The sequence below is a fragment of the Megachile rotundata genome, chromosome 15 (assembly GCF_050947335.1).
Source record: "Megachile rotundata isolate GNS110a chromosome 15, iyMegRotu1, whole genome shotgun sequence".
Lineage (NCBI taxonomy): Eukaryota > Metazoa > Arthropoda > Insecta > Hymenoptera > Megachilidae > Megachile > Megachile rotundata.
The window spans coordinates 2,905,910-2,920,550 of NC_134997.1; the positions used below are offsets into that span (position 1 = coordinate 2,905,910).

At 36.5% G+C, this 14,641-nt stretch overlaps 2 protein-coding genes across 5 annotated transcripts in view; both read right to left on the minus strand.

Annotated features, from left to right (window-relative positions):
• LOC105663894 (uncharacterized) overlaps window positions 1-14,641 on the minus strand; it is a 209,075-nt gene that overhangs the window by 85,285 nt on the left and 109,149 nt on the right. The window lies entirely within an intron of this gene.
• LOC105663427 (uncharacterized) overlaps window positions 6,941-14,641 on the minus strand; it is a 160,082-nt gene continuing 152,381 nt past the window's right edge. For all 4 annotated transcript variants that reach the window (XM_076540550.1, XM_076540549.1, XM_076540548.1 and 1 more), the window contains 2 exons: window positions 11,250-11,801; window positions 6,941-10,616 (listed from right to left, as the gene is read on the minus strand). In XM_076540550.1, coding sequence (XP_076396665.1) covers window positions 9,702-10,616; window positions 11,250-11,801 — 1,467 coding nt within the window. In that variant the 3' untranslated portion in view covers window positions 6,941-9,701. The remainder of the gene's footprint in view (window positions 10,617-11,249; window positions 11,802-14,641) is intronic.

Sequence of the window (14,641 nt, forward strand, 5' to 3'; positions counted from 1 at the left end):
TTCTTCGAAATCTGCCACGTGCCCTCCGTCGACCTTGGCTTCGCGGTCATCCCTGTACGACCGAACGTTGCGATGCCGCGCCGCCCGCTCTTTGCGGCCGCGCCGCCACGCCGCGCGCCGATACCGATGTCGCGCCGGCACTTGCCGGTACCCGCCATCAAACGGAGCGGTCCGCGCCTTTGTACTCGTTTCTCGAAAATAATGGTACCAATGGGGAGTCAGAATCTACCAGATGCAAAAGGTTTCGTTCTGATCGGTCCATCCAGTTAGGCGTAATCGGCGGGCACACATAGAAAATAATAATAAAAAAAAAAAATATATATATATATATATACTGATCGAATTGAGTAACCTCCTCCTTTTTCGAAGTCGGTTAATTACGCATCAGGAGACGTCGCCGAGGAGTGCCTTTCTTTTCTGCCAAAGTGCGCACCCGGGCTCGCCGGCATTTCGCGGTGGATCAAATACTTATTAATTGGCATTTCCTCGGAATTTCAGAGCATGTGCCACGTGCCACTTTTGCCACGTGCACCACGCACATGTACATTTCTTAGAAAAATTAATTATCTATCGTTTTCGTTAGACATAGTCAAATTTCCGTTGCGAAGTCCTTTGTTCTTAGTTTACTGTGTATGTGTGTGTGCGTGAGCGTGTGCGTGAGCGTGAGCATGCAGTTTGGCGGTTATGCGTTGCGTTTGCCGATATGCTCTTTTGTTTTTTCTTTGTCCATGCACCAGTCTCTACGCGTCTGCCGCATATTCAACACGCGAAATTGTTACTTTTCTATTAGACTTTCTAACAGTCTTCGAGTGCAACTGGGATCGGTTGCTACTCGAGCAAGCAAGCTCGCCTCCGCCCGGGTTCTCACCTCTCCCGAGCGGAGTGGCCCTCGGTGTTTTGGTGAGCACCACCACTCCCGGGCGGATTGGTTACCTCCGGTGCTACGATGGTGTTTTTTAACCGACTTCGAAAAAGGAGGAGGTTACTCAATTCGATCAGTATATTTTTTTTTTTTTTTTTTTTTATTATTATTATTATTTTTATTTTTATTTTCTATGTGTGCCCGCCTATTACGCCTAGCTGGATGCACCGATCGGAACGAAACCTTTTGCATCTGGTAGGTTCTGACTCCCCATTGGTACCATTATCAAAAAATTTTTCATTTTTCAATTGCAAAGTGTTGTTATTGCAAAAAAACCGGCAACTTTTGAAATAAACTTTTCTCGATTTTAGTGCGCTTTTAATATCTTATCACGGACATGATTCTGAACAATTTTGTTCATATAAAAATTTCGCGGAAAGCTTTAGTTTTCGAGATATTAGCGAAAAATTGTTGAAAAGTTTTGAAATCAACTTTGGACGATTTTAATGTCCTTTTAATATGTTATCAGGGGCACGATTCTGAACAACTTTTTCCTTATCCGCAATTAAGGGGAAGCTTTAGTTTTCGAGTTATTAGCGAAAAACTATTGTTACTAATACAGTATTCACTCCGTAAATGTTACTTTTGCCGGTCTCGATTGTACATTTACGGTAGAGGTCCTACATTCTTTGTGGTGTGCCGAACGTAGAAAGAGACAGCCATGCAAAAGACAAAGAGGGATAGAGTTTCGAGCGTTCGGCAAACATGAAAGACTCGTGCGTGTTGTGTCTTTTAAATTTAAAAATTAAAATTCTTTATTTTTGGTTTTTCGTCAATGGAACTTTTACCATCGTATTTGTCTCGTTTTTCTGATTAAAATGACACCAAACACGATATGATTACGATCGTAATTACTTATGTAACAAGCCATAAAAGTTTGGGATGTAACATTTACGGTAGAGGTGCGAATTCCTTCTAAAGGCTTGCTATACAAGTAATTATGATTTTAATTATACCGTGTTTGGTACCATTTTAATCAGAAAAACGAGACGAATACGGTAATCAAAGCTTCATTGATTAAACCCCAAAAATAAAGAATTTTGATTTTTGAATTTAAAAGACAGAAGACGCACGAGTGTTTCATGTTTGCCGAACGCGTCAACTTTCTGCTTCTCTCTCTTTTCTATTCGCCGTCCTCTTTTATGTTAAAAACTTTAATCACTCGTTACACACACAATTGTTAACGTAATTATATCATGTTTGGTGTCATTTTAATCAGGAAATCTAGACAAATACAACAGTAAAAGTTTCATGAAAAAAAAAATAGTAAGAAATAAGAAAGTTACAATCTTTTCCTTTGCTTGCATTAGTATGTGTCTCACCGATATTCAATCCTCGTCGTTTCGGCGACCGATCCTGTTTCATTCTTGACTGATTTCGAGGGGGATCCCCCAGTAGTGGGGATACAATTTTAACATTTACGGTAGAGATCTTTTTAACATTTATGGAGTGAATACTGTATATTGAATTCTACGTATGCCTCCGTGCCTCTGGTGGTGTATGAGTCAACATGCAATCGCCGATTATATTTACCAATTTTACAACAATTAATAAAAAAAAAAAATTGAAAAACGAATATCCATGTTGTCTTTTACTTAATTATGTTCATGGCATTTACGCGGACAAAAAAAAGCCCGGAAGAACTATCTCACAGTATCCTATAAAATTCTCCCCATTCCACTAAAAAGCGTGAAATAAAATAATTTTAAGAAAAAAAATACACCGACTTCGAAATGCACTAAAAAGTATAAAATAATTTCTATTTCATTCAATCATACAATTACGTCACAGATATGAATGAAACCTATTTACTCGTTAGGTAGTGTATTAAATACATTTCAACCTTTTCGGAGGCGGCGCAAAATTAAAAATACCTCAGTAAACGTTGCTGCCAATAACCAGTTGACTGTGGTATGGCGTATTGGAAATTAATAAATCCTGAAAAAGAATACGAACCATTATAGATATATCTGGTAATATACGTAAATGTAACGACTGCATCTTCATTTCGCAACGTTTCTGATATAAATGAAATTGAATCGACTTCGTTCGCATGTGGAAGCCATGGATCTAAGAACCTATAAACGGAGCCCACAACGCGGGAATTACCAAATTTGCGGCAGATGGGCTCTATCTTTATAGTATATGCGGCGATCGAGTCTTTTCGTCGCATACTCTATGAATCTAGATAGACCATAGTTCCATTCTATACGCATTAACACCTACTTCGCGGCGTGCTGTCGAGTTATATGTATAGAAAAAAAAATAGCTATACAAGCTTTGCCTATGTTCGGCTGTGCAAAGGTTGACATGTTCAAGAAAATCTTTTAATTTTGCGCCGCCTCCGAAAAGGTTGAAATGTATTTAATACACTACCTAACGAGTAAATAGGTTTCATTCATATCTGTGACGTAATTGTATGATTGAATGAAATAGAAATTATTTTATACTTTTTAGTGCATTTCGAAGTCGGTGTATTTTTTTTCTTAAAATTATTTTTCATGCCGAGACACTCATGGTGTTCGACGAATACGGCCACAGGTTTCCCCGTGCACGTAGAGCTTCGAGGCATGGAAACTCGCCATGCCTGCTGCTTTTGACCTGTCGCCCTCGAAAACCCCGCTAAATTCATTAAATCTTATGTATGCCTTTAAATTCTCATTTCGTTGCTCTGAAATGCCTCGATTGGCTAGTTCTATCCGTAACACCATGCTTTCCCTCGCGTGGCGTGGAGGTCGCCATTACCGAAATTTTGTTTTTTATTTATAACTTCACTATTCCACTTTCGATTTTCACAAAATTTTCACCGCTCACTTCCCCCGCGGTTTCCCCTCACTTCACAACATTATTTACCACACTTTTACCACTTTTTATTCCCAAGGTCATCGGAGCTGGCTCCCCCATCGGCATATTTACTGATTTAGTTAATTAATAAGTTTAATACCTAATAATGTTGTAAATAGAAATTATATCTCTATCCTTCTCTAGGATTTGCGCGGTAATTTCAGGAATTTTGGGGCTGACGTCGTAGTACGTAGCGTCATGGAAATTTCCATAGACAACATATACATTTACTCAGATCAGTGAAATAATACATAAATTTTGTTTTTAATAACTAACTTAACATTCGGTTTTATGAAACATATAACCTAATTCAACTCAAAATTAATGTAATAAAATGATTGCAACTAAAAGATATGTATACAGGGTGTCCCACAATTACCGTAAGAAACGAAAAGGGATGCTAGGTGGGGCAATTCTGAACAGCTTTTTCCTTTGCCAAAATATTGGTTGAAGCTGCATTTTCGAGTTATTAGTGAAAAACACTGAGCAATGAGAGCGCGCATAGACCAGGCGCGCGACAGCGTGAGCGGTAACTTCGAATATGACGGCCGATCGTCGTCGTGAACAAATGTATCGATACTACGTCGGTATAACGTCGGTATAATAGAAAGCTGTTAGATGGAAGTTACATCGAATAATGAATAAAAAAATCTCGATTATTGTTGAATTATTATTAATTCATGAATAAGAAATAACAAAAGTAGTCCCTACTCACGTAATCAGAATAAATCGAATTTATTCGATACGTTTATTCGTTATGGCAAAGAAATAATAGATAAAATATGGAAAATAATTCTCGTTAGATATTATGATAATGAATAAGAACAAATTTTCATTTTTAAAAAAATAAATAACTTTTCTATTCAACAAATAAAAATTCGAATTGAATAATTAACAAATTTAAATATAACTCACCCATTGAACTGCAAAGAATAACGATGAAAATGCATCTTTATCACCGGGTCGATCCACCGATCCTTATTGTTAGTATAGATAAATCACCATACAGAAACTCTCAAAAAACTCTCAAGAAACTTCACTGTCACCTATCACTATCATCTTTCATTGTTAGTTTTTATTATCACTTTTCTCTGTCATTTTTCACTAATTTGCGCTAATTTTCACTGTGAATTCGACACGTAAATAGGACAAATGAAAACACGTGAACGAATATTCATAAATAATTTAAACTATACTACAGTATTGCCTCGAAACAAACAACACGCTTGGGACCGGCCAGTCGCTTATTTCGAGGGTGGTATGCTATTCGGCTTGCCTTTGTTCCCGAGCGCGCCGACGGTAGCGGTAAACTATAAAGTAATCGGTCGAGCAGCGATGTTATTCTTTAGACGAGGACAGAACATAACATGCTTTCCCTTTTTAATACTACAGTATTGATTTGTAATAAGCAACTCGCTCGGGTCTGTCGAATTGCTTGTTACGAATCAGGTATACTATTCGGCTTGCCTTTGTTCCCAAGCGCGACGACGCGACGGTAGCGGTAAACTATAAAGTAATCGGTCAAGCAGAGATGTTATTCTTTAGACAAGGACAGAACATAACATTCTTTCCCTTTTTAATACAAGTAAAATTTCGTGAATGGAACATGCCTATGTATAATATACCGGATTCGTAACAAGCAACTGGCCAGACCCGAGCGAGTGGCTTATTACGAATCAATGTAGAATTAGATGAATGGACGACAGCATCGCTATGCATCAGAGTGCGAAAACAATACATATGTTCTGTCCTCTTTCCACTATACTGTTCAGTCGACCGTGAAAATTTATGACTTCTTCGGTTTCGCGGACCTCTCACTCCTTCTCGGATCTTTCACTCGGCGGCGGACTTCAATCAAAGAAGTGGGGATAAAAATTTGCTAATTTCGAGGCTCGAAACTGTTGCTTGTTTCGAGGCAATACTGTATCTTGAAAGTAAGAAAACGGAATTTTCGATTAAAAGCAACGATACGTTTTATTTCGACACGTTTCTTTCGACAATAAACGATGACTGTCGATCGACGCAGCGCCGCAGTCGTTCAACATATCATCGTTGCATGGCAACCGTTCAGGACATGTGCCTCGCGATCGAGAACAAAACCGCGATCCGTGGCCAGTCTAACAATGTCTTCTAATAAAATATAATATAATTTCGATTCCTCAATTCGGATATCTTATAATGAGAATAGTGTATCGTTAAACATGCACATCTATGAATAATCGTTCCCGCGTTTTCATTCGGTCTGTTTACCGGTCGTGCTTATGTTGTGCAATTATTAGAAAGAGACAGTGAAATAAATTGAGAGTTCATTGACCCTGCCAGGACATGAACTGTTGATGCTCTGATCGGTGGATCTACCCAGTGACACAAATATTATTTATCGAAGCTAGTTTTTTCATAGATCAATGGGTAAGTTTAATATAAGTTGTTCCTGCATTTTTAAAATTAAACGTTTGCAGGAATTGATTTATTTATTGATTTATGAGAAACTCGCGTCTCATATAATTTTCGGGGTGGTAGTTGAGGTAATACAGAACAACTTTTCCCTTTACCAAAATATTTGTTGAAACTTAGTTTTTGAATTAAACAAATTAAGTAATTAAGAATACATTGTACATTATTATACTTTATTTATATTGTTGCTCTGAGGAGTTTCCTCACGTGTTACCATAATTTATTGTTGGAGTTCCAGAGTCAGGAATAACTCGAAGTGAATTCAATAAACAATTTATTGTTCAACAGTATACCTAGCTAAACCTTATTCTAGTACTCTAGTTTTAAAAGTTGTTTTTGTCACGGTGAAGTATGGATAAAACCTGATGAGAAACGGTGTTGTGAAGGAAAATGTAAACTATTGGAAGGAAACTATTGGTTGATATTTTGGATAAGGGTGTGGGAACAGGAAAAGTCATTGGCTAGGTTATTTGCGAAGGAGGTGGCTTAAAAAAAAAAGAAGTGATTTATTAGGATATGTGGAAGTGCTTTAGCGGGACCTTGGAAAAATCTTGAAGCTGTAGGAAATTCTAAAGAGGCATGTTTTGGTGATATTAGACAGACAGGAAAGCGCAGAAAGTGGACAATAGGGTAAAGGAAATAAAGGAAGAGCCAGATGTAGAAGAGAAAGTCGGATAGTTCGTTAGGATTTCCAACATTATTTCAAAATATAAACTACTATTAACAAGAATTTGGAAAGTATTTATTAAATTATACAAAGAGTTGATACGTCTGTTTGTCTTGAGATCTGGCGTAGTTCCAGTTTTGAAACACCGAGGTTGCTCTCAGCTACCGGAAGTCCTGACCACTCGATCCACTCGTCCCGCCTGACAACTTCTGCAGACTGCTTCCATTCGTGATCAGGACCAACTTCACTTTATAAGTCACGACTTTACATTGCAACAATATGTTATATTTTATTAATAGATAAGGGATAAACCAATTATTTTTTATTGACTTAACCAAATTCGTATCTCTCGTTCTTGTCACTTGTTACGAAGATGTGAAACAACAAATTCGCACATTTTGAAGGAAAAATAACATTTCTATTCATCAAAAGAAGCTTTATATCTAATGATTAACTAATGTATTAACTCCTGTCTATTTTAAATTCACAAAATATCGGACTCACTCATTGTTTAAAAGAAGTCCTACTTCTGTGAAAATATATCTCCGTAATTACGTTGTTACGTCGCGGCCTATTCTGCGGTTCTTTAACCTTAAAGTGCTGACGCACACCTTGACCTTAGCCGGTTTCCGATTTTTAGTTTAATCAGGGGAATTCGATGGAGGCTATTTCCGAAACTGACTAAGCCTTTTGTTGGTTATATTAGATTTTATTGTATATGTTCCTTACTTACAATGATGATCTCTCTCTCTCTCACACGCACTTACACTCGTGACTGATGGTGGCTTGGTTTCGGGTACTGCTTCGCCTCTCTGGACGTCGATGATAGTCTTATCCTTGCGGTGGACCTACGCGATGGCGCACGCACTCCCGGAGTTAACTGTTTACGGGTCTTGTATTATCAGACCCGGAGATACGATACGCGAATGACCGCTGGCCGAGCGCGAAGGAAACCTCGAAGTGTAAAGTCACGAACAATCAACTACAACCAACCATCAACCATCGACTATCAACTATCAACCATTAACTCTTTACTCGCGCTTGTCGGCGGTTTTTGTACCCGAAAGTGTGCCAAATCGAGTTCTCATTTGTCACTCATGCACATTTTGGAGTTACGCGATCGCCTTCGCAGAATGCCGCGTTAATGCATTCCTGCGAGTCAATTCGGTCGCGACCCGAATACCGACGGAAAAGGAATACAGTACTGATTCGTAATAAGCAACTCGCTCGGGTCTGGCGAGTTGCTTGTTACGAATCAGGTATATTTTCGGCTTGCCTTTGTTCCCGAGCGCGAGGACGGTGACGGCGTAGAAAAAACAGGGGGTTGGGTGTAGCGGTATACTATAAAGTAATCGGTCGCGCGGCGATGTTATTCTTTAGACAAGGACAGAACATAGCATGCTTTCCCTTTTTAATAGAAGTAAAATTTCATGAATGGAAAAATATACCGGATTCGTAACAAGCAACTGCCCAAACCCAAGCCAGTAGCTTATTACGAGTGGCTTATTTCGAATCGATGTAGAATCAGATGAATCGAATACGTTGCACTTCCTAATTTGTCACACTTTGCCTTATCTTTTTACAATTATGTGAATATAAACATATACCTACATAGCAGTTTAAGAAATATTGATGTCAAAAAATAGTAGGTCATCGCCATTACTGCGACAATAAAGCAATTCGGAAAAAATTATGGTTGAACGAGCAGCTAGTTTTATGACCATTTCATTGTACATAGTTCATATAGTATTATATATTGTATATAGTGTATTATACTTACTTATAGTGTTATTATACTTATAGTGTATTATAATTTTTCCTTCAACTTTTTTCTATTTTTGTTAAAAAAATTAATTAAAATTATAGATAAAAATGTACCTCAAATTATTGTTCACTGTCAACCATTAGATTTAAAAAAAAATGTCATATTACGACAGAATCGCTATGTATCAGAATGAGAAAACAATATAATGTACCGGATTCGTAACAAGCAACTGGCCAGATCCGAGCGAGTGGCTTATTACGAATCAATGTAGAATTAAATGAATGAACGACAGAATCGCTATGCATCAGAGTGAGAAAACAATATATATGTTCTGTCCTCTTTCCACTAAACTGTTCGGTCGACCGTGAAAATTTATGACTTCTTCGGTTTCGCGGACCTCTCACTTTTTCTCGGATCTCTCACTCAGCGGCCGACTTCAAACAAAGAAGAGGGGATAGAAATTTGCTTGTTACGAATCACAAAACTGTTGCTTGTTACGAATCAGTACTGTATTCCTCGGATGTAACAACGTCGTTCCACCAACCCTGATCTTCTGGAAAAGAAGATATACACCGCATAATAGGCGTTGTCGCTGCTAGGTTAATGAGCTCACTGTACAACCAACATTTTTGTAATGGAAAAAGTTGTTCAGTGTCGTCTCAGCTGTATATTTATTCTCTACAATATTTCGATAACAGAAATATACTCTGTTATATTTCTGTAAAGTTCTCTAAAAGGAAAATTCACGCAAAAGAACAGCACGATAGTATGAACAATTTAAAGATGACCTGATGGTCTGTCATCGGAGTTTCACAAACATCACAGTAGGTATATGTGCTTTTACGTGACGAAAATATAAACATCTGGAGTACAAATGGGATCGGACGGTTGTACGTAGATTTCTACTAATCAACTTCTTTTTATATTCTTGTAACTTTATTTGGAAACGTGGTGTTTTCAAACAAAATCGTTCATACAAAAAAAGTTAAAAATCAGTTACATACGATTGTATAATTTCGGAACCTTCTTTTATTTTCCCCCTTATTTTCTTACTGCTGCCTAATTACATCTAAAGCAAATGTGTCCGAAACAGTTTCCCCATAACTGTAATTATTTTTTAATTCTGGATGATGTGGTAGAGCGTATCGTAGTTTATCCCAGAATGAAGGGTCTCCCCACTTTATGTATGTGTGCATGTTTAAGTACGCCTTAAGATCCGGGTCGAAGTCATCAGTGACGTTGATTTCACCATACAGAATTAAAATCACTCTTGTTCTACCTTCACTGAGAGCTTGACAGTGTGCTGCTTTGAATTCCATCCGTCCCCAAACGCTGTTTAGAAAATTAGTTGACAATACTACTATCGTCCGTCTTGAATTTTCGACAGAACGAGCAATTTGAGTTGGTATATATTCCCCAGCGAGCCACTCACGAAAGTGCACACATAGTTTGAAAGGTCTAGGACCATCTTCCAACTTTTTGATAAGTTCATTTACAACAAAATCTTCGTCATGATGCGAATAACTGATAAACGCATCATACAACTTATTCTTATCTAATTCATCTTCTGTTACCAGCCATAAGCAGAACTCGTGAGCATACAACCATACCTTGATCTCTCGCTGGTATCGATAATATAGTGCTATTATAGTACTAATGATTAATGCAGCCATAATAACAGCGAAACTTGCACCTATTATTAATATCATAACGTTGTTTGGACAAAAATCTTCCATTTTTATCTTTAGTATGGGAATTCTGATATTTCTACATTCTATCATTGATAAATTCAGAATCCGCTTAAAAGTTTGTGACTGGATGAAGTCTACGAAATCCCTTGAGTCGCAATCACATATCCATGGGTTACCATGTAGTGTAAGCATTTTTAGGGTCGTGGAGTATCTTAAATATTGTATAACTTCTGATTTCAATCTTTTAATGCTGTTATTATGCAGTTCCAAAACCTGAAACCGTTCATTATCAAACTATTAAAACTATTAATTTGTTAAGAGGTTCATAAAAACTTGTGAAAAGATTTACATCAGCAGAGTTACTTTAGTTATCTTGCAATTAGATGTAGAGAATACTTTATATTTCAGATATGATAAAAATAAGCAAGAAGAGGAAAGTCGGAGATAGAGTGAAATCCACAAAGAATGTGAAGCACGCGCGAAAACTTTAGGATACGAATAATTAGTTTGAATGTACTTAGTTATCATGAATTATTATGCTAATACTTTTAACTCAATTGTGTTAACTTTAAAACAATGGTTGCTATTTAGAATCTGCACTGTGGCGTTATATTAGCTTGTTATATTGAAACAGGCATAGTTCAGGGGACAACTGAAATAATAACGGTAACGAAGGTCGTCTTCTGTCTACTGAATGCTAAAATTATTTAAAGCATTAGTAAAACATTAGTAAGTTTAAAGTACACTCTGGTCGCTTAAAGGTCCTCAATATCTTTGTTAGTTTTTTCTGGGAACGTACGTTAATATAATCGTGACAAATATTAGCATAAATATGCTCATATATAACAATTTCACGTGCATAATAACTAAAATTCAAATTTCCATAGAAATAAATACTTTACATACCTCCACATTCAATGGCAATTCCTTCACAGACACATCGCTGATGTTGTTGTTCGCAAGACGTAATTTCGTTGAAAGCGGAATTCCAATAGATTGATTTATTTCGCTACGATAATAAGGAATACCATTCATATTCGTTGGTACTGCCGTTAAATTTTTGTAGGAGCAATCGATTAAAAATACTTCCTTGTTTGGTATTTTCCAACAAGAACACTTGGTTGGACATGATTCTGATTTTGGACATTTAAAGGTTTTCCATTGTAATTTGCTCACAACTGTACCATTCGTCCCCTTTGGTCCATTACACGTCAAGTTTTCTGGCATTATATGAACAAATTGTTGAAAAGCAGGGCGCATTTTTTCGTCCAAGTAATAAAGAAAGTCATATAAATTGCAGTCACATATTATAGGATTATTAGCGACTAATATTTCTATGTGTCCTTTTATTGCTTTATAATTTCCCGTTTCCTCCTTTATGTTGAGCTGAATGTGTTGGATTTTGTTATGTCGTAGGTCCAATATAATGTTACTTTCCACAAATATCAAATCTGTAGTCTAAAAAAGTCATATAATACAGGAACTTGAAACAAATAAATAGAATAAAATTGAATGCACAAAACAACGAATAAATGACGTAGAAAATCGACCAAAATATTTATTAAAATCTTATCTGCGACAGGCATCTGCGACTTCCAATTTTTCGATTAAGAACTGAATGTTCCAGTTATACAGGATATTTAAATACGTTACGAAAGAGAACTATCTCTAACTTGTTAACTGAATAATTGTTAATTTTGTAATTGAAAATTTAACAAAAATTTTTAGATTGTAAATTTTAATTTTGTGTGGTTTTAATTTACGTTACATATGCAATTATTAATTGAAACTCTTTCTGATCGCGAACTAAAATTAAGTTTGTAATTTAATTGTATCTTAGTAACAGTAAAAATTTATTTCGAAATTGAATTTCGATCAAATAAAAAGTACTTTTAATTTCGAACAAACTTACAGTAATTCTTAAAATTGATAAGTTTAGAATTCAATTTACAATTACAGTACTTTAGATTGAGAATTAAAATGTAATTTCTCAATTATAAGCTTTGGTCACCAGTTAACTGATCTTTTATCGATTATTTTAATTTGTATTATAATTTTTGTTATGATTTTTCGCCTTTCTTTTCTTAATCCTGATGCCGTGGAGTCGTTAATATCATCGTATCGTTGTCATTAAACCATTAGTATTACTAGTAATGGCGATAAACCAAATTTATATGCATAAGCATCATCATTTCACTTGTCGATTTCAGGCAAATTAGATGCATATACGAGTTTTTATATAAATAAATATCTTATGTATTCGGAGTATTAACATAATCTTTAATTAGAAATTAAAGTTCGAAGAAATTACAATGCTAAATATTAAAATTAATGTTTCTTTGTACCGAATTTAAGTAAGGAATAAGTTTCTTTGTTAGAGACTTTCAATTTAATAAACATTAAATCACAAATGTTTGAACTATTACTGTGAATTATTTATTATTAGATAGTTCATGTATAATATTTGCACGATAAGATGTAAATACTGATTGTGAGAAAGAATAATTAATTGCCTCGCTGAATATCGTAGGTGCTGTGACGATTTGTCTCAAAAGACAGTATTGTTATTTTCTTATTACGCTGATTCGGCTACGGGTAATGTTCGGTATGTTCGTTGCTTTGGTAGTCACAGATCGTCAATTTTCGGCGGGTCTACGGCGACTGCGTCAGTCAATTCTACATGTGGCTCCGTGATTAACATCTCTGTACCGCCTTTCTGATATATTAACCATTCCTTTTATTCTTTCACACATACACTGATTTATTTCCCCAAAAACCACGACAAGTATAATATTTCTTGATCACTTATCTCTCTATAAAATCTACTGAACTAAATTTGTATCGGATTAGGTGAAATCAATCATAAAATAATTTGAATTTCCGTTTAGTTTGGTTTAAATCTTTACGACTGGTACCAACGTCCTAAACATGTTTAAATGATATTTCAAAATTTAGAAAGTGACAAATTTAAAAATTTAGATTTGGTAATTAAGTTTTTGGAAGTTCAAAAGATTGACCAGTTTAGAAACTGTAGAGTATGAGAATTTGGAAATTTGGGACATTTAAACATTTGTAACTACTGCAATGTCTTTATGTCATTTAAATTTAACGGTCTATGTTCTTTTCTCCACATTAGAAAGAGCAAGCCATTGGTGTCAGAAATTATTCCAATGAATAGAATGTTAACTGATTCCCGAAATTTTATGCTAATAATAAAATTAAAATTCTAACAACACTGAGTGCCTCGCGTCGAAGAACGAATCGAAATTTCGAGAACGCTGATAGCAAACTCGCGGAACGTTCACAATGTTGCGAGAGCGGACTGTGCAAAGAAACGCGACTTTATTGATTGCCCGCGGGTCTTTAGCAACGTGGAAATATGAATATCGCTATCATAACCGCGAACGCAGCTGATTCCTGCGGTGCTCCATTGCAAGAGAGCGAAGTGAATACCACAGTCGTCCTTTAGAGAAAAGGAGAGTACAAGACTTAGCTTAGATTCAATACGGGAGAGTACAGGGATTCTAACTTGGCCGCCCTGGGATGGTGAGAGCGGCAGGATTCCACCGTCGATCGGCTACCAGGGCATGGACGGAAGAACCTCGCAGACACCTCTACTATAACTTTCGATAATTATTAAATTGTAAAGTCCGAGCACCAAAAACTATGTTACGTAAATTCTTCTATGATTGTATAACATGAAACTTAAAAATTTGGAAATTTGATTTGGAACTTTGTAGTTTTGATTTTGTAAGAGTCGTTGTTCCGAGTTGCTCGGAATGTAATTAGCGTAATATTTATGGGTGTCTTGTCAAACCTTCACTCTTGCAATTTCAAACGGATCTTTAAGACCACATGAACGTCTCCACAGCTTGACGTTCTTAACAATTGACAATAGCCTTCTAACAGGCCAGAAAAGCACGTTTTCCTAACACCAATATATCTTTTCTTAAAGAAGTTTATTTCCATGGTCCTAAAACTGTGCACCCCTGCGGTGTGCAATGTTTACGAAAATCCTTGCGTACTCGGCAGGCCATGGCACTCGGGCTCGATCATTCAGCAGTCTCGCAGTGCGCCCCAATACTCAGTTCTTTTGAAGGACCCAAATCACTTAGCTGTTTGGGTCACCTTATTAACGACACGTTATTTACAACCCTGGAGTGAAGGCTAAAAGCCTTACAATCTCATTCGCTGAACCATCACACCAATCACTATCTTTTCCAAATAACAATCTGTCCTGATTGGTCCTTTTTGGTAACGCCTTAACGTCTTGAACTTCCTCCAATGCTTTCTTTTCT